Source organism: Odocoileus virginianus, chromosome 3, assembly GCF_023699985.2.
Source record: "Odocoileus virginianus isolate 20LAN1187 ecotype Illinois chromosome 3, Ovbor_1.2, whole genome shotgun sequence".
In the NCBI taxonomy this organism is placed as follows: domain Eukaryota; kingdom Metazoa; phylum Chordata; class Mammalia; order Artiodactyla; family Cervidae; genus Odocoileus; species Odocoileus virginianus.
In genome coordinates, this window is record NC_069676.1 from 13,312,187 (window position 1) to 13,331,006 (window position 18,820).

Here is an 18,820-nt window from a genome sequence, read left to right on the forward strand (position 1 = left end):
TCCTTTTCCGATGGGGAACAACTTCCGGTAATGTTGACGCTTGCGCAGAAGAGATTGTCTGGGCCTTCTGTTTTGTATGGTTGGTGTTTCTCTTCGGGGAGCGGACGCCCAGCCGGAAGACAATGGCGGCTGCCGCTTTGAAGAGATTTTGGTCCCGAAGCCGTAGAGAGGCGGGTGACGCTGCAGCCGCAAAGCCCGGCGTGTGGGCGCGGTTGGGTGAGTAGCGGCGGGAGGCGGCGGGGTGGGTGGCGCCAGCGGCCGGGCGGCTGTCAATGCTCTTTTCTCCCCTCAGGCGCTTGGGCCCGCTCGCTGCTCCAAGATTACGCCGAGGCGTGCAAGGACGCAGCGGAGGCGGCGCGGGACCGGCCCGGGAGGGCGGCCGTGTACTTGGGGCTGCTGGGTGGCGCGGCGGCCTGTTGCTCCCTGGCACCGAGCGAGGCAGCCTTCGAGGAGGCGCTGCTCGAAGCGTCGGGGACCCTCCTGCTGCTGGCGCCCGCCACTCGCAACCGCGACTCGGAGGCGTTCGTGCAGCGGCTCCTCTGGCTGCGGGGTCGCGGCTGCCTGCGCCACGTGAGCCTGGGCCTCTGCTCGCTGGTGTACGAGGCACCCTTCGACGCCCAGGCCAGCCTCTACCAGGCTCGCTGTCGCTACCTGCAGCCCCGCTGGACCGACTTCCCGGACCGGATTCTGGATGTGGGCTTCGTGGGCCGCTGGTGGGTGCTGGGGGCCCGGATGCGCGACTGCGACATCAACGATGACGAGTTCCTGCACCTGCCGGCTCACCTGCGCATCGTCGGGCCCCACCAGCTGCACTCGGAGGCCAATGAGCGGCTCTTCGAAGAGAAGTACAAGCCCGTGGTGCTCACCGACGACCAGGTGGACCAGGCGCTGTGGGAGGACCAGGTCTTGCAGAAGGAGAAGAAGGACCAGCTCGCCCTGAGCCAGGCTGACTCTCTGCTGCCGTCGGAGGTCGCGAGATGAAACTCAGACCCCCCCCGGGTCCCGACGGGGCTCCCGGCCCCCGCAGAATGTTGGTCCGGGAGTGTGCACTTGGTGCGTGTGAGCCTCAAACGCAGAGTGATGGAAGTAAATTATTTGCAGCGTTTTCTCCCTGGGTTTTCACAAAATCGGGGGCCTACCCCTCACCTGTTGGCTGTGAGCAGACGGCTTATTGAGAGCCTCCCTGGTCTAGGAGTTGGGGAGAGCAGAGAGACGTGCCATGTCGTATTTATCACTGCCACTGTTGGTAAGGAACGTTAGACGGAAATAAGCCTTTTTCACTGGGCTTCACGGTTCTCCTGACTAGGGTAACTTGCAGCTTTTTGTTTTAAAATTTGAACTAAAAGGTTTATTCCGTGAGTGACATATATTTTTTAATTCAGTTTTAAGTAATTGTAGTCTCAGAGGAAACTGGAGCAATAATAGAGACATTCTGTGTAAAGGTTCACCTGGCTTCCAGCAATTGGTAACATTTCACACTATCCTTATTGTTCAGTTGCTACCTTGAGTGGGACTCTTTTGCAGCTCCATGGATTGGAGCCCACAAGGCTCCTCTGTGGGAATTCTCAGGCAAGAATATTGGAGTGGGTTGCCATTTCCTTTCAACAACCTTGAAAATACAGAATCATTTGGAAAAGAATATGTTAGTGTCTATAACTGGGTTGAAATCATACTTATAAAACTAATGTTACAAGAGTGAGACTGCCTCTGTCACTGATGTGGCCTGTGACTAGTTAATAAACCAGGAGATGAAACACCCATCTTTGTTGTTACATTGTGTTTATCTGTTTTGCTGTTAAGTTTTGGTACTTGGACCTTCCCTTCATACTGTGGAATGCATTGGACACATGGTAGTGTTTATATTCTTATTTGGGGGCAGAGGAGCATCTTTAAGCCAGCATGTCCATTTTACAAAGGAAAATTTTTGTTATTTTTCCAGAGCTGTGGCAGACTCATGATTGAAACTAACTCCTAACCCTGTGACTTAATCCTCAAACTCATGGTGTTATCTTTGACCGTAATAACGTGCTACCAGAAACTAATGAATACTGTTATCACTAGCCATAAATAAAATCTAAATACAAAAATAAGTGAATATAAACAAAAAGCAGTGAAAACAAAAGAGAAATGATATTATAAATTGTAATCCTATACCATTACCTGCTGAAGGCTCTGGACCTGAGTCCTGTTGTCTTTGTTCAAGAGGAATTAACCAACAGCAGGGAAAGTTTTGAGATGCGCTGGTATCAAAATGAGACTTGCTCTTTACCATGATCATGAAGTATTAAAAAAAAAAAAAAATTTCTGGTGGTCTAGTGCTCAAAACTCCCAAGTTTCCACTGCAGGGGGCACAGGTTCCATCCCTGGTCGGGGAACTAAGATCCTGTGTACCTCAAAGCATGGCCAAAATGATAAAAATTTTTAAAAAGTATTAAGAGAAAAACAAAAAAAGTATGAAGAGGATTGCACATCGTCATTGAGTGGGTTGTTAAATGGCACACAAAGCCAGGGCGTCCTACCATGTTTGCTCCTTGCTCCAGTAGCTCTGGTGTCCTGGATTTGTTGTGAGGCATGTGGACTAGAGCGGTTAGATTTGACAGGAGCCTGAATGTTCTTCATGTTCAGCACCTTAGAGTATACAGAGACCTCCAGAGGATGGTCCAGGTCCCTTTGTTCACTGTTAAGCTTCCAGTATCCCTCAGTGCTCAGCCCAGTGTGAGCCCCAGCAAATGTTATACTAGACATGCCCATATAGGTGGGAGTTGGTGTGATACTACTAGGGAGGAGGAAGCAGACCGGGGACTTGGCTCCCCATCCTTTGGCCAGTCCAGAGTAAGAGACCTTCAGATCTCAACCCTGCCCAGGGCCTAAATAGCAAAGTGACATACCGTTTCCATTCTCATAAGGGCAGTAGAATCTGAGGAAGAAGTGGGTTTTGAGGGAATTCCTGTCGATCCAATGGTTAGGACTCTGAGCTTCCACTGCAGGGGACGTAGGTTCAGTCCCTGCTCAGAAAATTAAAATCTCACAAGCCACACAGTGCAGCCAAAAAAAAAAAAAGGTTTGAATCTCAGCTTTTGCACTTAACCAGCTGTGTGATTGACTTGGGCCACAGCAATTAGGCAAGAAGTAAAAGGTATCGAAGTTGGAAACGAAGTATTTACAGGTGACAAGATGATGTATATAGAAAAACTACCCAAAAAAATTGAATAAATTCATTAAAGTTGCAGGATATAAAGAAAGATGTGTCTTGGAGAAATTAAGAAAACCATCCCATTTATAATTGCAGCAAAAAGAATAAAATATCTAGGAATGCATTCAACCAAGGAGGTGAAAGACCTGTATAAGACATTGAAGAAAGAAATTTTTTTTCTTTTTTTTTGGCTGCACTGGGTCTTCACTGTGGCTCTTGGGCTTCTCTAGTTGTGGGCTCCAGAGTGCATGGGCTCAAAAATTGCAGGTTGAGGGCTTAGTTGCCCCAGGCATGTAGAATCTTAGTTACCTGATGAGGGATCCAATCTGCATTCCCTGCATTGGAAGACAGATTCTTTTTTAAAAAATTAATTTATTTTAATTAGAGGATAATTATGTTATAATACTGTGATGGTTTTTGCCATACATCAAGAATGTTCAGACTACCACACAATTGCACTCATCTCACATGCTAGCAAAGTAATGCTCAAAATTCTACAAGCCAAGTTTCAACAGTACATGAACTGTGAACTTCCAGATGTTTAAGCTGGATTTAGATAAGGCAGAGGAACCAGAGATCAAATTGCCAACATCTGTTGGATCATTGAAAAAGCAAGAGAGTTCCAGAAAAACATCTGCTTTATTGACTTTGCAAAAGCCTTTGACTGGATCACAACAAACTGGAAAATTCTTAAAGAGATGAGAATACCAGACCACCTGACCTGCCTCCTGAGAAATCTGTATGCAGATCAAGAAGCAACAGATAGAACTGGACATGAAACAACAAGACTGGTTCCAAACTGGGAAAGGGAGTACATCAAGGCTGTATATTGCCACCCTGCTTATTTAACTTACATGCAGAGTACATCATATGAAATGTTGGGCTGGATGAAGCACAAGCTGGAATCAAGATTGCCAGGAGAAATACCTCAGATATGCAGATGACACCACCCTTATGGCAGAAAGTGAAGATGAACTAAAGAGCTTGTAGATGAAGGTGAAAGGAGAGTGAAAAAGCTGGCTTAAAACTCAACATTCAGAAAACTAAGATCATGGCATACGGTCCCATCACTTCATGGCAAATAGATGGGGAAACAGTGGAAAGAAACAGAGACCATTTTTAGGGGCTCCAAAAATCGCTGCAGATGGTGACTGCAGCCATGAAATTAAAAGATGCTTGCTCCCTGGAAGAAAAGCTATGACAAACCTAGACAGCATATTAAAAAGCACAGACATTATTTTGCTGACAAAGGTCCATCTAGTCAAAACTATGGTTTTTCCAGTAGTCATGTATGGATGTGAGAGTTGGACTATAAAAAAAGCTGAGCGCCTTGATGCTTTTGAACTGTGGTGTTGGAGAAGACTTTTGAGAGTCCCTTAGACTGCCAGGAGATCAAACCAGTCAATCCTTAAGGGAATCAGCCCTGAACATTCATTGGAAGCCCTGATGGTGAAGCTGAAACTTCAATACTTAGGCCACCTGATGTGAAGAACAGACTCATTGGAAAAGCCCCTGATGCTGGGAAAGATTGAAGGTGGGAGGAGAAGGGGACAACAGAGGATGAGATGGATGGCATCACTGACTCGATGGACATGAGTTTGAGTAAGCTCCTGGAGTTGGTGATGGACAGGGAGGCCTGGTGTGCTGCAGTCCATGGGGTTGCAAAGAGTCAGACACAACTGAGTGACTGAACTGAATATAACTTGGCCACAGATATACAAGTGTCGCCTCCATCCTGAACCCCCCCCCCTGCCCCCCACCCTATCCCTCTAGGTTGTCACAGAGCACCGGTTTTGGGTGCCCTGCATCATCTATCAAGCTTGCACTGGTTATCTGTTTTACATGGTGATGTGTACGTTTCAGTGCTGTTCTCTCAAATTATCATTCTCTCCTCCCACTGAGTCCAAAAGTCTCTTCTTTACATGAAGATGGATTCTTAACCCCTGGGCCACCAGGGAAGTTCCGGAGGAAAGAAACTGAAGATACAAATAAATGGAAAGATAGTCCATGCTCATGGATTGGAAGTGTAACTGAGCAGGACCCTACAGGGCCTTCCTGGGACAGACCCCACCATGTCCTTTTCCTGCCTTGTCTGTAGAAAAACTTTCACCTCCTTGGCTTTCCCCAAGTTTCAAAGAATAAATTCTGTCAGAGAAGTGAGAAAATACAGAAACACAGAGAAAGAGTCAAGCAAGACAAAATAATAGTTACACCATTAAAGTCAAGGACCTTTAGTTCCTCAAGGGCTATAGATGATATTCTGAGGCATGTCATTTGAGCTGTTTTGCAGATACTGAAACGCCCACCAGGGGGAAGAAGTTAAGGAGGTTGATGATGTTGACTCCCGATTAATCAGTCAGAAGAATGCTCAATACACCTGGTCTTTAAAAATCTTTCCCTGAAAGCCTTCTCAGTGTTCAGGCCTTCTAAACACTAGCTGCCTGGGGGAATCCTCTGGCAGTCTGGTAGTTAGGACTCCAGGCTTCCGTTGCAGGAGGCCTGGGTTCAATCCCTAGTCTGGGAACTAAGATCCTGCAAGGGACACAACAGTATGGCCAAACAAATAAGTAAACAATAGAATAAGTTAAACATTTGGCTTCCTGAACTCCTTGCTTGGGGCCCTGCAGTAATCACTGTACTTTCCTTCACCACACAGGTGCATCAGTAGGTTGGCTTTACTTTGTGTGGGTGAGTGACGCTACATTTGGTTCAGCAACAGAAGAAGAAATATTGTTAAAGCTGCAATCCCTACCAAAATTTGAATGACATTTTTCACAGAACTAGAACAAAGAATCCTGAAATTTGTATGGAACCACATAAGATCCCAAATAGCTAAAGTAATTTTGAGAAAGAACAAAGCTGAATTTATCATACTGCGTGATTTAACCTGGATTTAATACTGCATACTACAAAGCTATTATAATCAAAACAGTACAGAAACAGATCAATGGAACAGAATACAGAGCCCAGAAATAAACCCACAGGTTTATTTACAAATGCTCCTTTGTGGTCAATTAATTTACCACAAAGGAGCCAAGAATATACAATAAGGAAAGGACAGTCTCTTCAATAAATGGTGTTGGGAAAACTGGACCACTATCTTACACCATCCACAAAAATTAAATCAAAATGGATTAAAGACTAAAACATAAGTCCTGAAACCAAAAAACTGGAACAGAACATAGGCCAATAACTAGCTTAACATCAGTCTTAGGGATAATATTTTTGAATTGACACCAAACAAAGGCAACAAAAATACGTGGGACTATATCAAACTAAAAACTTGTGCTCAGCAAAGGAAAACATCAACAAAATGAAAAGACAATCTACAAAATGAGAGAAAATATTTGCAAATCATGTATCTTCTGAGGAATTAATGGTGGCTCGGACAATAAAGACTCCACCTGCAATGCTAAGAGACCCAGGTTCAGTCTCTGGGTCAGGAAGATCCCCTGGAGAAGGAAATGGCACCCTGCTCCAGTATTCTTGCTGGAGAATACCATGGACAGAGGAACCTGGTGGGCTACAGTCCACGGGGTCACAGAGTTGGACACGACTGAGTGACTAACACTTTCACTTTAATATCTAAACTTCATGAAGAACTCATATAACTCAACAGCAAAAACAAATCTCATTAAAAAGTGGGCAGAAAATCTGAAAGTTTTTCCTTAGACATACAGTACATGAAACAATAAGTACATACAGAATAATAGGTACAGGAAAAGTTGTATGCTAATCAGAGATGTTATTTTAAACCCCAAGGAGATAACACCTCACGCCTATAGAATGGCTATGATAAAAAAGAAATACAGGTGTTGTCCAGAATGTGGAGAATAGGGAACTCTTAAGGCACTGTTGGTGGGAGTGTAAACTGGTGTGGTCACTAAAGAAAACAGTATGAAATTTCTTTAGAAAATTAGAAATAGAACTACCATATGATCCATCAATTCCACTTCTGGGTATTTACAGAAAGAAAAGGAAAACAATTGAAAAGATATATGTGCCCTTATGTTCAAGGTAACATTATTTAAAATAGCCAAGATATGGAAGCAACCTAAGTGCCCATCCACAGAAGAATAGATAAAGATGATATGCCATATATTACATTATATATATATGAATATTAGCCATTAAAAAAGGAAATCTTGTCATTTGCAACAGCGTGGATGGACCTCAAAGGTATTATGCTAAGTGAAATGTCAGGAAAGAGGCAAATATATGATCTCACTTAAACGTGGAATCTTTAAAGGAAAAAGTATCTAGCTCGTTGGTACAGAGAACAAGTTACTGGTTGCCAGGGGCAGGGGGTTGGGGGTTGCACAAACATGAGTGAAGTGGGCTAAACTGTACAGTCTTCATGTTATAAAAGCAGTCATGGGGGCTTCCCTGGTGTGGTTCAGAATCCGCCTACAATGCAGGAAACACAGGAGATTTGGATTCCATCCCTGGGTCTGGAAGATCCCCTGGAGGAGGAAATGGCAACCCACTCCAGTATTCTTGCCTGAAAAATCCCAAGGACAGAGGAAGTCTGGCGGGAATTGTCCAAAGGGTCACAAAGAGTCAGACATGGCTGAGTGACTAATCACGTATTGGGAAGATTCCACATGACCCAGGGTGATTAAGCTCATACACCACATCTATTGACCCCACATGCAGCACCTACTGAAGCCCACCATAGGGCTAGTTCTCCACGACAAGAGAAACCAACCCAATGAGAAGCCTGTGCTCTGCAATTAGAGTAGCCCCTGCTTGCTACAAATAAAAGCCCATGCAGCAGCAAGGACTCAGCACAGCTAAAAATAAATAAATTTTTAAAAGAAAATTTTTTAAAGCTGTCATGGGAATGTAATGTATAGCATGGTGACTAATAATAAAGACGTATTTGAGTTTCAGCTTTTACACTCAGGGGATCTGGGACTGACCTGAGATAGGTGAAGTGCCTTCTCCACCCCTCAGATTCTTTCTCTGTAAACAGGAGCACAACCTACTCGAGGCTATTAGCAACATTAGAAAGCACTTGGTCCCTAGTAGGCCATTACTGTGCACAGTGGGGCTCAGTGTGGAGGAGGGAGGCTCTGAACCCACCCTCTGTCTGCCCAGGCCAGGCAGAGACCACAGCTCCCAGTCTCACCTGCAGCCCCACACACAGGGCTGCCCGGGGAGGTGCTTGGGTACTGGAGGCCCACAGAGCCTGGGCTTCCCTGGTGGCTCAGAAGGTAAAGAATCTTCCTGCAATGCAGGAGACCCAGGTCCATCGCTGGGATGGAAAGATCCCCTGGAGGAGGGCATGGCAACCCACTAGTATTCTTGCCTGGGGAATCTCATGGACAGAGGAGCCTGACCGGCTACAGTCTACAGGATCGCAGAGAGTTGGACATGACTGAAGTGACTTGGCATGTACAGAGCCTGGAGCCTGTGTGTGCTTGTCTGTAGGAGCCAAAGAAACACTTGACTGATACAAGAACATTTTCCAATCCTCTCTTTTCTTAATATTATTTATTAATTTTTTAAAAAATATTTTAAAATTTATTTATTTAGCTGCACTGGGTCGTGGTTGCGGCATTTGAACTCTTAGTGGTGGCATGTGGGATCTAGTTCCCTGACCAGGGATAGAACCCAGGAGCTCTGCACTGGGAGCTCGGAGTTCCAGCCTGTGGACCACTAGGTTGTGTGTGCTCAATCGTGTCTGACTGTTTGCGACCACATGGTCTATAGCCCACCAGGCTCCTCTGTCCATGGAATTTTCCAGGCAAGAATACTGGAGTGAGTTGCCATTTCCTCCTCCAGAAGATCTTCCCAACCCAGGGATTGAACCTGTGTCTCTTATGTTTCCTGCATTGGCAGGGGGACTCTTTACCACTGTGCCACTTGGAAAACCCACAGACCACAAGGGAAGTCTCTTAAAATTTTTCTGGATGTGGGCCCTTGTAGAAGTCTTTATTGAATTTGTTACATTATTGCTTCTGTTTTATGCTTTGTTTTTTTCCCTGGAGAGGCATGTGGAATCTTAGCTCCTCTACTAGGCGGGCACAAGGTGGCGCTGGTGAGCCGTAGGCGGCGGATACGCTGTGCCTCGCCTAGATCACCTCCTCAAGGTTCCAGGTCCCAGGTCCTGTCTTCTGGGGTCCTACAAGTGTGCTGAGTGCCCTCAAGTGCAGACCCCCGTGTGATCACAGTGATAGGCAGGGTCTCCCACACACCAGATCCCCAAGGATCCTTCCAAAAAGCTTGGACATCTGGTGGCCACCACACATACCAGGAGAAACTGGGGTTCAGAATGTCACTGCCCACTGTCCCCACAAGGGGATCCCTTCTTGAAGCACCACAAACTGGAGACACCCCAGCTAGGGGCCATTTCTTTCTCATCTATGCTCTAGCTCCCACAGAGTCTTGTCCTGTGATAAGTTTCTGCTTCCTGGAGCCCTGGCCCCCACCTGTCTACCTCTGCACCTTCCTTATGTTCTCCAAAGTTCATCTGGCAATGGGGCCTCACGGGTTTCCCTTTATTTTCTTTTACATGGGTTTTTTTTTCCTTGGAGCTAGCCCAAGTCTGCCAGGGCAGGGGTTCTTTCTGTCTGATGGTCACCCTGTGCCTGGAACAACCCCTGGCACGCAGTAGGTGCTCAGTGAACACTTTCCAAATGCACCAACATGCCCAGGGGTGGGAGTGGGGGGCCTGGAGCCAGGTGTCGGCTGTCAATCCTGTCCAGGCACACTGCTGTGCCTGCCATTGCGGCAAGACCTGTTCTCCAGAGGATGTGAATAATCTTGGGCCCACAGCGCCTCCAGTTTCAGTTCTTTGCCTCTCCAGCAGCTTCTAATTCAGGTGCATGCTTGGGGGAACGTTCTCAACCGTCAGCCCTGCCTTTGGGGGGCTGGCTCCTCTCATTAAGTGTAGCTGGAGGTAGGAGCCCCCTCACACCTCTGGGCTGGAGGTACTGCGGGTGAGCGGCTGGGTCACCATTCATTTTTTCCCCCTCATTTTGTTAAAAAATATTTTGTCGAGTCCTGCCCCTAGGCCATAGAAGCAGAGCCCAGAACCAAGGTCACCTCCGAAGCTAACAGGCCGTTTGTAACCCTTGCCAAAAGCCCCCTGATCATCACTAACAAGCTTCCTGACTCCCAGTTAGACAAAGATGCCCACTCTAGTAAACACCCTACAGTGCCCCAACCAATCACCTAGTGCCAATCTTCCATAGCAGTTTTGTCTAGAGGCTATAAAAATTGACTATGAACTCATGAGAACTGTCGACCCTCCCAGCTCTGTCAGGAGTTTGGCCTGCTGCACTCTCAGTGTCCTCTTCATCTCTGCTCTTTGTTCTTAATAAACACCCTCCCTTATGAAATGCTCTGTGCCTGGAAACTTTTCCAACCCACGCTCAGACTGCCTCAACATATTTATTTGGCTGCATTGAGTCTCAGCTGTGGCATATTGCGTCTTCACTGCATTATGTTGGATCTTTCCTCGTCGCTTATCAGCTCAGTAGTTTTGGCACGGGGCTTAGTTTCTCTACAGCAAACCCCTGTCCCCTGCATTGCAAGGCAGATTTTTAACCACTAGACTACCAGGGAAGTCCCTGGGCCACCATTCTTGCTGCCATGCCTGATACCTGGATGTCCAGGTCCAGAAGACAGGCCTGGCCTGGGCAGCCTGGCCCCAGGAGCTCAGCGGGCGTGTGAGTGGGGTTTCCTCGGTGAGTGGGACAGGAGACCACTGCAGTGCCTGGGGCTGGGGTCCCCTAAGGAGTGATGCCGGAGGATAAGCCTGTGGTGGTGGGTGCCATGGTATGAGGAAGGGCGCCCTGACCATCCTGTTCATCAAGGACCACCCAGTGGAGGACAGCCCCACCATGGAGGTGAGCCGACTCTTGTCCACAGCCTGGCTCCTGACAGGGGCTTGTCCTCCACCTGCTCTGCAGGAGGGGTCCCCTTGTCCTAGGTCCTGGGGGCACAAGAGGAGCGAGGGAGGGTCCCCTACCGGGAAGGCTGGCTGTTTCTAAGCTCCTACTGGAAGCAAGTGGTCACTGATGGGGAGACCTGCCTACTGGACACGGCAGGCCAGGAGAGTCAGCAACATGGAGACCAGTAGTACATGAGCACCGGAGAGGGCTTTCCTCTGGGTGTTTGCATCAACAATACCGAGTCCTTCAAGGGCATCCACCAGCCCTGGTGAGCTGACCACTGGCCCTCAGGGGCTTCCTGTCCTCTCTCTGTGGCCCCAAGTGCAGCCCAGCCCGCAGCCTGCCCACTGGATCACACCTTCCCCTTGTAGGGAGCAGATCAAGTGGACGAAGGACTCAGATGACATACCTGTGGTGCTGGTGGGAACAAGTGTGATCTGGTCACGGTACCATGGAGTCTCAGCAGGCCAGAACCTCACCCAAAACTGCAGCATCTCCTGCAGTGATGCATTGGCCCAGATGCACCAGGTGGAAGCCCCCTCACCCTGCCCCCTCGCCAGCCAGGGCCCTGGACCACCCCCACTGTCTGGGAGCAGCACTCGCTGCCCCTTCTCCCTCCACACAGGGCAGCTGCTCTACCTCTGGCTGCAGCTAAGGGTCCCCCTGAAGCCCACTGCGATTCTTGTGACCCAGCAGCCCCTCAAGCTGTGAGTCTCCCCGGGAGGCAGGGGCAGCAAGGGAGGCCAGGACCCGGGTCTGGGCCGACACAGCTCCCGGGGGAGGTGGAGGTCCCCAGAGAGAGCTGCCCTGAGCCAAGGAGGAGGGAGCAGTGACGCTTTGGCCCTGGCCCATGTGCCCCCAGAGCGCCCCAAGGTCCCAGTCAGCCCTGACCCCTCAGTGGGCAGTGGGAGGGCCCCTGGAGCCCAAGACAAGCGGGACCAGCTCCCCATTTGTGGGGTGAATGGGGAAGGGTCTGGGATTCTGCTCGAGGCGGAGGCAGTGCTCCCCCTGAGCCGGTGCCGTCTTCCTTCCACACACTGGTGCGTGAGATCCGGCAGCATGCCCACCTGAGGAGGGGACCCTAGGCTGCCTGGGCTCAGGTGCTGCTCCCCTGACAGGTGTGGAGGGGCACGGAGGTGTCCAGTGTGATGTGGGAGGGGGTGTGCGAGCTGGGTGTGGGGAGGAGGAGTCAGGGAAGAAGGGAAGTGCCACTGGAGCCTGGCCAGCCCATGCTGGTGGACAGAGTGACTGCCGACACAGTCTGCACAGGCTGTCAGGGACTGATGCTCCCCACCCACCAGCCGTGGCTCTCCTTGAGCCCAGTCCTGGCCCACCAGGCACACAGGCGGAGTCACAGTCAATTATCCGATGGCCTTGGTCCCGGGGTGTGGCTGAAGCTCGGAGTCGGCAGTGCCTGTGGCCTCCCACGAGGCAGCTGGGAACCTCCGTTTTGTCCAGCTGGTGCCCCCTTTGCCTCTGGGGGCGCTGAGAGCATCCTTCGGAGACATCTGGGTGCTACAAGAACCAGCCAGTCTAGCACTTAATGCATGAAAATGTATTAACCTTTAACCAGCGAGGGGGGAAACTGAAACCAGTCTGTCCGTCCCCTGGAGGGAGACCTTCATAGGGAATGGCTGGGGGCAGGGAGCCCAGTTGGACCCCGGGTGGGGTTGTGTTTGCTGAGATTGAGGGGCCCCAAAAGGCAGTTACTGCCTTGGACACAGAGTGTCGTGTCAGCCCAAACAGCAGCACCCTCTGCTCGAGCCCCGCCTCCTTATGCGTGTGAGTGTGGAGGTGGCCTGTTGCTCCCAGAGGCTCCCAAGGTCACCAAAGGCTGCGGGAGACCACATACAGCTCCGAGAGGGCTCGCCTTGCCTTGAGCCAGAGTTCCTGACCGGCCGGGGCAGCCCCTTTAGTCACAGTCCAGGCTGGGGGGTGTTCACACAGCCTCTGCCTTCCTGGGGCCCAAATCAGGCCCTTCGGAGTCAGGGACTTGTGCTATACGGGGGTGGGGGTAGGGCCCATCCTCCAAGCAGATCAGTGTGAAAAAGCAGGGCATGTTGCTGGCTTCTGGGGGCCTCGGGGTCCCCGGGAGCCTCGGAATCCCTGTGCTCACAGTCACCTTGTCTTCTGGAGGCCCCTGAACGTCCAGGCTCCCTGTGGACACAGAGCTCACAGGGTCATGCAGACGTGTGGGATCTTGGCGCAGCACTTGGGGTACTGTCCTGGCTCCATCGTGGCCGTGCTGGTCACTTTCATGGGAGGGATGCTGGCTGCAGCTGCCTCAGGGCACGAAGGGCGTCCTGGGCCCATCGGTGCCATCTTCAGCAGGCTGGGTGGAGCTGGTTGCTGGGGCCTCAGTGGGGTCACGGGGTCAGGCTGTTGTGTGGCTGTGGGGGTGGCCCAGGCAGGGACTGAAGGGGAAGGGACCCAGCATTCTGGCTCAAAGCCGAAGTCTGGGGCCCACCAGCCTGTGGCCTCACAGATCACTGGGAGGTTTGGGAGGGAATTGTATTGCTGTGGCCACAGGCGATCCTGAGGGCTGTCCTGGGGGCGGGGCGGGGGGGGGCAGGCAGGCAAGACGTGGAGTCTCCAGGCCCCCAGAGCCAGGTCTGCAGCTGTGGCCCCCTCAGGGGGCTGCTCCTTGGCATTTGGGGTGGCCTGGCCAGGTGAAGGTCCGGGCTGCTCAGGTGGGCCAGGTGGGCCATAGAGGGCCAGCCCTTCCTCTTCAGGGCTAGGGTTCCGATGCTGGGAGGGATTGGGAAAGGCCTGGGGTCCGGGACCAAGTCACTCCAGGCCCAAGGGCCGCCTGGGGATTTCCTCAGGTTTAGCTGTAAGTGAACAGTCAGCTTCTCCTCCAGGATGTTCAGTCTGCACGAGGTGGGCCCGTGGGGCCAGGCATGGCAGAGCCAGCCCAGCTTTGAGAACAGCCCACTAGGCCGCCAACCTCTGGGTTCTGTGGTGGCCGCCCAGAAGAGCAAATGGTCGGGGGCGAGGGGAAGGCCCGGGGCTCACCCACCCCCTACTGCCTGAGAGGGTGACTCACGGGGAGACCAGGGCTGAGCCCACCTGGGCAGGGGCAGGTCCTACTCCATCCTGGGTAGCTCAGCCATGGAGGCCTGCAGCTGCATGGGCACGCCTCGTCCTCCAGGGTCCGGGCCAGCGTGTCCTGTAGGAACTCCTGCAGGCCTTCCAGGGGCAGCTTCGGGAGGTGTTCTAGGGGTAGGGGTGCCATCAGGTCATCAGGGGACCCACGAGGAAGGCTCAGCCCACTACCCCGGGGGACTCCTCCCGTGGTGAGGGGGCGGCTGTGTTCCATTGTGCGCCACACCTGGGGTCCGTCTGTCCTGACAGAGCCCCAGGCAGGGCCCCAGCCAGGGGCACTCACCACAGGGCACCCTGACCACCTTCATTCAGCTGGCATTCCCTCCTCCGTGGCCTGTGCTCCACGCTCAGGCCCACTTCCTCCTGTGCACCTTGAGGACGGTGTAGGCCATGGCCATGAGCAAGTGCCCACCCTCCAGGATGTAGGCATCCCAGAGCCTCAGGGTCAGCAGAAAGGGGGTGTCTGTGGGGACAGTGGGCATGGGAAGGGCTGCGTGAGCAGGGGACAGGGGGTCCCAGAACAGGGTTAGAAACCCCATCTGCCTCTGGTCCCTGCAGTCCCACCGTTCATCAGACAAGGTCCCAGAGCTGCTCATTTGGGTGGACAAAGGTGTTCCCACCAGGCCTCTCAGGGTCCTTAGGGCCTGACAGCACACCAGCTAACCCTCTTGGTGGGGACACCTCAGCAGATTCACGATGATGGCTCAGCTGCACCCCAGGTTGACCCACCCTTCCCGAAGGGAGCCAGGCAGAAACGGTGGGTCCCTGGGACTGCAAGGTGCCCTGGGCCCCCACCAGGAGGGCTCTGGGCTGCCCCTCGGGGCTCCCCAGGAGGGAGTTGGTATATCTGAGAGTGGGGTTTGTCCCTCCCTGGGCAACAGGAGTGGGAGACAGGCCTTGGAACCCAGTGTCCCTGGGCAGCCTTACCTGGTTGATGAAGCAGTGCATGAACCACGTGGGTGTGTAAATCTCCGCAGCCATCTGCTCTAAAGCAGTGCAGAGGGTGCTCAGAGCCTGCCTGCCCTGCCGGAAACCTCCCTATTTGAGGGCCCTGTACAGCCACCCTCAGGGGTGGTGAACATGCTGTCCATGGGCCTGCTCAGCCCGAGCTCACCCCTGGCCGCCCCCAGGAGAAGGCGAATGAAGCCTGCAGGAAGCCAAGTCCCCGCAGTGGCCATGGGACAGCACCTCTGAGCAGGGCATCAGTACATATCCTTTCAACTTGGGGAGGGCTCTGCCGAGAATATGCTTGTGATGGGCCTAGAATCTTAGCATTTCAGGAATCCAGGGATGAAGACTTGAGGAGCCCCCAGACCCCCACAAGTCAGAGCCTGGCCCAGAGGGGAATGGAGTACCACAGGAGCCCCCAGTGGTGACCCCCACCTGTGGGGCCCTCTTGAGCCCTGGCTGGACATGTTCTTCCCAGGCAGGACAGCCTGTGAGGCCAGGGCAGAGGCCCTGCTCCTGGATGCCCAGCTCAGCTGGCACCCTGGGCAGAGGGGTGGGCAGGCATCTGGCCCCGGCATGCCATCCCCACAGCAGCCATGGTGGGGGATGGCGGGCCTGGTATGGAGGGGTAGGGAGTGTGGCCCCCAGGGGAGATGGGGGTGTGTGCCTGGCCATCTCCTGGCCTCTGCAACTCTGCTGGGGGCAGAGGAGGTGGTGCTGCTGCCTGGGCTTCATCGGCCGTGGGCTTGCAGGGCGCCTGGTGGATGGCAGGCTTGAGGCAGAAGGACCAGCAGGGAAGGAAGGAAGGGTGGTCTGGATGAGGCTGGGACTGAGGGCCGAGGCTCCAGAACCCAAAGGGCAGTGTGGCGAGCCAGTGCCCTTTGCTGATGGGGAGGTAGCCTGGGCCAGGGTCCCCACCAGCCCCCCTGCAAAGAGACCCCAAGTCCTGAGGCTTGCCCAGCCGTCCCCAGCAGACACCTACTGCGCATGGTGGTCTTCTCATCAGTCATCAGCTGGAACAACCCCAGAAGGTGTCCTCGTTCAGGAACATCAGGAGGACAGCCACGACCTCATTCATGCCCTGGAAGTAACCCACCTCCTGCAAGAGCCAGACGTGCGTGGAGGACCCACCCGGAGCCCACCTCTGCTCTTGGACGCATCAGCGCCATGGCCTGCCATGGCCACCAGGGGTCCCTCCCCTTCTTATTCTGCAGAGAGGTCTTTATGCCAATGGAAACCCACCCCCAGGATGGGAAAGAGGGGCGTCCCAGTGACTCACAGCAAGGAACGTAGCCTGTTGATGACACTGTACAGTGAGAGGTCCGCATCCTCCCCTGGTTCCTCTGGAGACCTTGCATGGCCCCAAAGCCAGAGGGGGCCAAGAGATGCCAGGAAAGGCAGAGCAGGACAACTCCCCACCCTGCATCCCAGGGGCACAGCACCAGGCCTGCCTGATTCAGTGGGATCTGCCTGGGCTAGGATCCTGCCTGGGCCACCTGGTCCCATTTGTGGAGACCCCCACCTGAGCCATACCTGCTTGTCCTGGGGAGGATGTACACTCAGGCTCGCTCTGCTCAGCCTTGGCTGTGACCCCTACCTGAAATGTGAGTGCTCTTGCTGCCCATGGTTCCCACTGGGCTGTACCTGTGCACATCTGGCAATGGGCCCCACCTGGGCCTCACCTGCTCCTCCTTGGTGGGATCATCCACCAGGGACATCCCTTCTCCTGCGGGCCGTGTGGGCTGTCATGGCCCACCTGGGCCTCACCTGCTGCATGCTGACTGTGCTCCCGGCCTGAGCTGTACCTGTTCCTACTGGTGACCATCCTTACGTGGCCTTCCCTGGTCTACCCAGGGATGATCTCGGCCTGGTCTCTCCTGCTTATCCTTGGCGCTGTTCCTCCTGGGACATACCTGCTTCTGTGGGCTAGGATGCTCACCTGGGCTGCAGTGATTCCCACTTGGGGAATGTACCTTTTCTGATGGGTGATACCAGTTCCAACTGGCTAGGATCCCTGCTGGGTCTCAGCTGCCTGTCTTTGGCTCAGATCCCTGCCTGGGTGCACCTTCTCTTGTCTATGATCCCTGCTGGGGTCTCACCTGCTCATATTTTGTTATAATTTCTTCTCGTTCCAAGGCTAGTAGGGTCTCCAGCTTCTCCATGTTGGATGCTGCAAGACAAAATCCATGTATTCCAGTGCCCTAAAGAGCTTCAGGGACCCAGCAAGTGGAAGTTGGCTTCCTGTTGGCAGCTTCCTGGTCATAGGGGGAGAAATCAGACCTTAGTGCCTCCTTAGTGGGTGGGATCCCCCTTGGCGATCATGGCTTGCATCCACACCTAATACTTCCACTTCTAGACTTCAGGACAGGGGTAGACCTTTCTCCAAAGTCCACCCAGCTTTAGAAAACAAGGCCAACAGTCTCAGGGGGAGTTGCCGAACCTCATCAACCATCAGGGAGATGCAAATCAAGACCACAGGGCACACCACTTCTCATCCCTGGAAACTTTATTCCCAATAACAGGATGTGGAGAGACTGGAACACTCCTGTACTGCATGCAGGAAATGGTGACCCCAGCTACACTGTGGATGGGTGAAATCAGGCACAAGAGACCATATATTGTATGATTCCATTGATTTGAAGTGTCTAGCATCGCCAGGCCCATACAGACAGAAACTGGATCGCGGGTCCCCAGGGCTGGGGGATGGGCAAGGGGTGGGTATCTGCTGATGGATAAGAGACTTTTATGAGGTGGTGGCAGGAGGATGTAGTAGGGATGGTAGCAGGAGTCTGTAAAATAAAGACCTCTGGTCTACTTGAGCTAAAGTGGATGATGTGTGAATTTCAGAGAAAGCTCTTTGAGCCTGATTTGCCCCAGGAGCACTGAAAGTGGCAGAGACTTCACTTAGATTAAAACACAACCAGGGGCTCTCATGTTCTAGGGCAGCAGCCCTGAGCCACTGCCCATGGGGCTTTTCCTGGGACCACGCCCCCCTCACCACCCCCCGCACCCCGCACAGGATGGCCCCTCTCGGGAGGCAGAGCAAGGACTGGGGACCAAGGGCACTAGGAAGAGACACACCTTCTCATAATGGACCTAACTCACTGATCCTGGCTGGTGAGTGGGCTCAGGCAACACACCAGCCGATCAGAAGGGTGTTCGTTTGGGAAAAGAATGACTTACTTAACCTCAGGCAGCCTCTCTGTGCTGCTGAGACCACCCTTCAGTCCACAAGTCTGAACAAGGCCAAGGGGGAAGGGCCTCAGTTCCTGGACTTGCACAGAAAACCAAGAACATGGCTGGAGAGTGTAGAGCTGGTGACACAGTGAGAGGATGGGGGACAGTGCACTGCACAGGGTGAGGCCCTGGGTCCCCACCCCCCAGCCCACAGGCCACACGAACTCTCGTGGCCAGCTTGCCTGATCTGGGGCAGGACAGACAGAATGCCTCTGGGGTCCAGGACACGGGCACAGGCTTGAACCCACCGGGCTCTGGAGATGCCAAAGCTCTGCCCTTCTCCCCTCATCCTCCTCCATCCACACCCCCACCCCTGCATCCCCCCACCTCTTCCCCTCAGCTTCCATCGCTTCTCCATCCTCCCTACCCCTCCATCAGCTGCTGTACAGTCCTCGGCCAGCCCCAGCCCCTTCCTCCTCCCCCATTCTCCACATGT

The 18,820-nt window shown here is 52.8% G+C and overlaps 1 protein-coding gene across 1 annotated transcript; it reads left to right on the top strand.

Moving 5' to 3' along the window:
- The first annotated feature begins 50 nt into the window (after positions 1-50).
- TIMM29 (translocase of inner mitochondrial membrane 29) lies at positions 51-1,760 on the top strand. Its single transcript, XM_020902410.2, has 2 exons — positions 51-216; positions 293-1,760. Exons 1-2 carry the CDS (start codon positions 123-125, stop codon positions 979-981), a joined length of 783 nt encoding a protein of 260 aa, XP_020758069.1. The 5' UTR covers positions 51-122; the 3' UTR covers positions 982-1,760.
- The last annotated feature ends 17,060 nt before the right edge of the window (positions 1,761-18,820 follow it).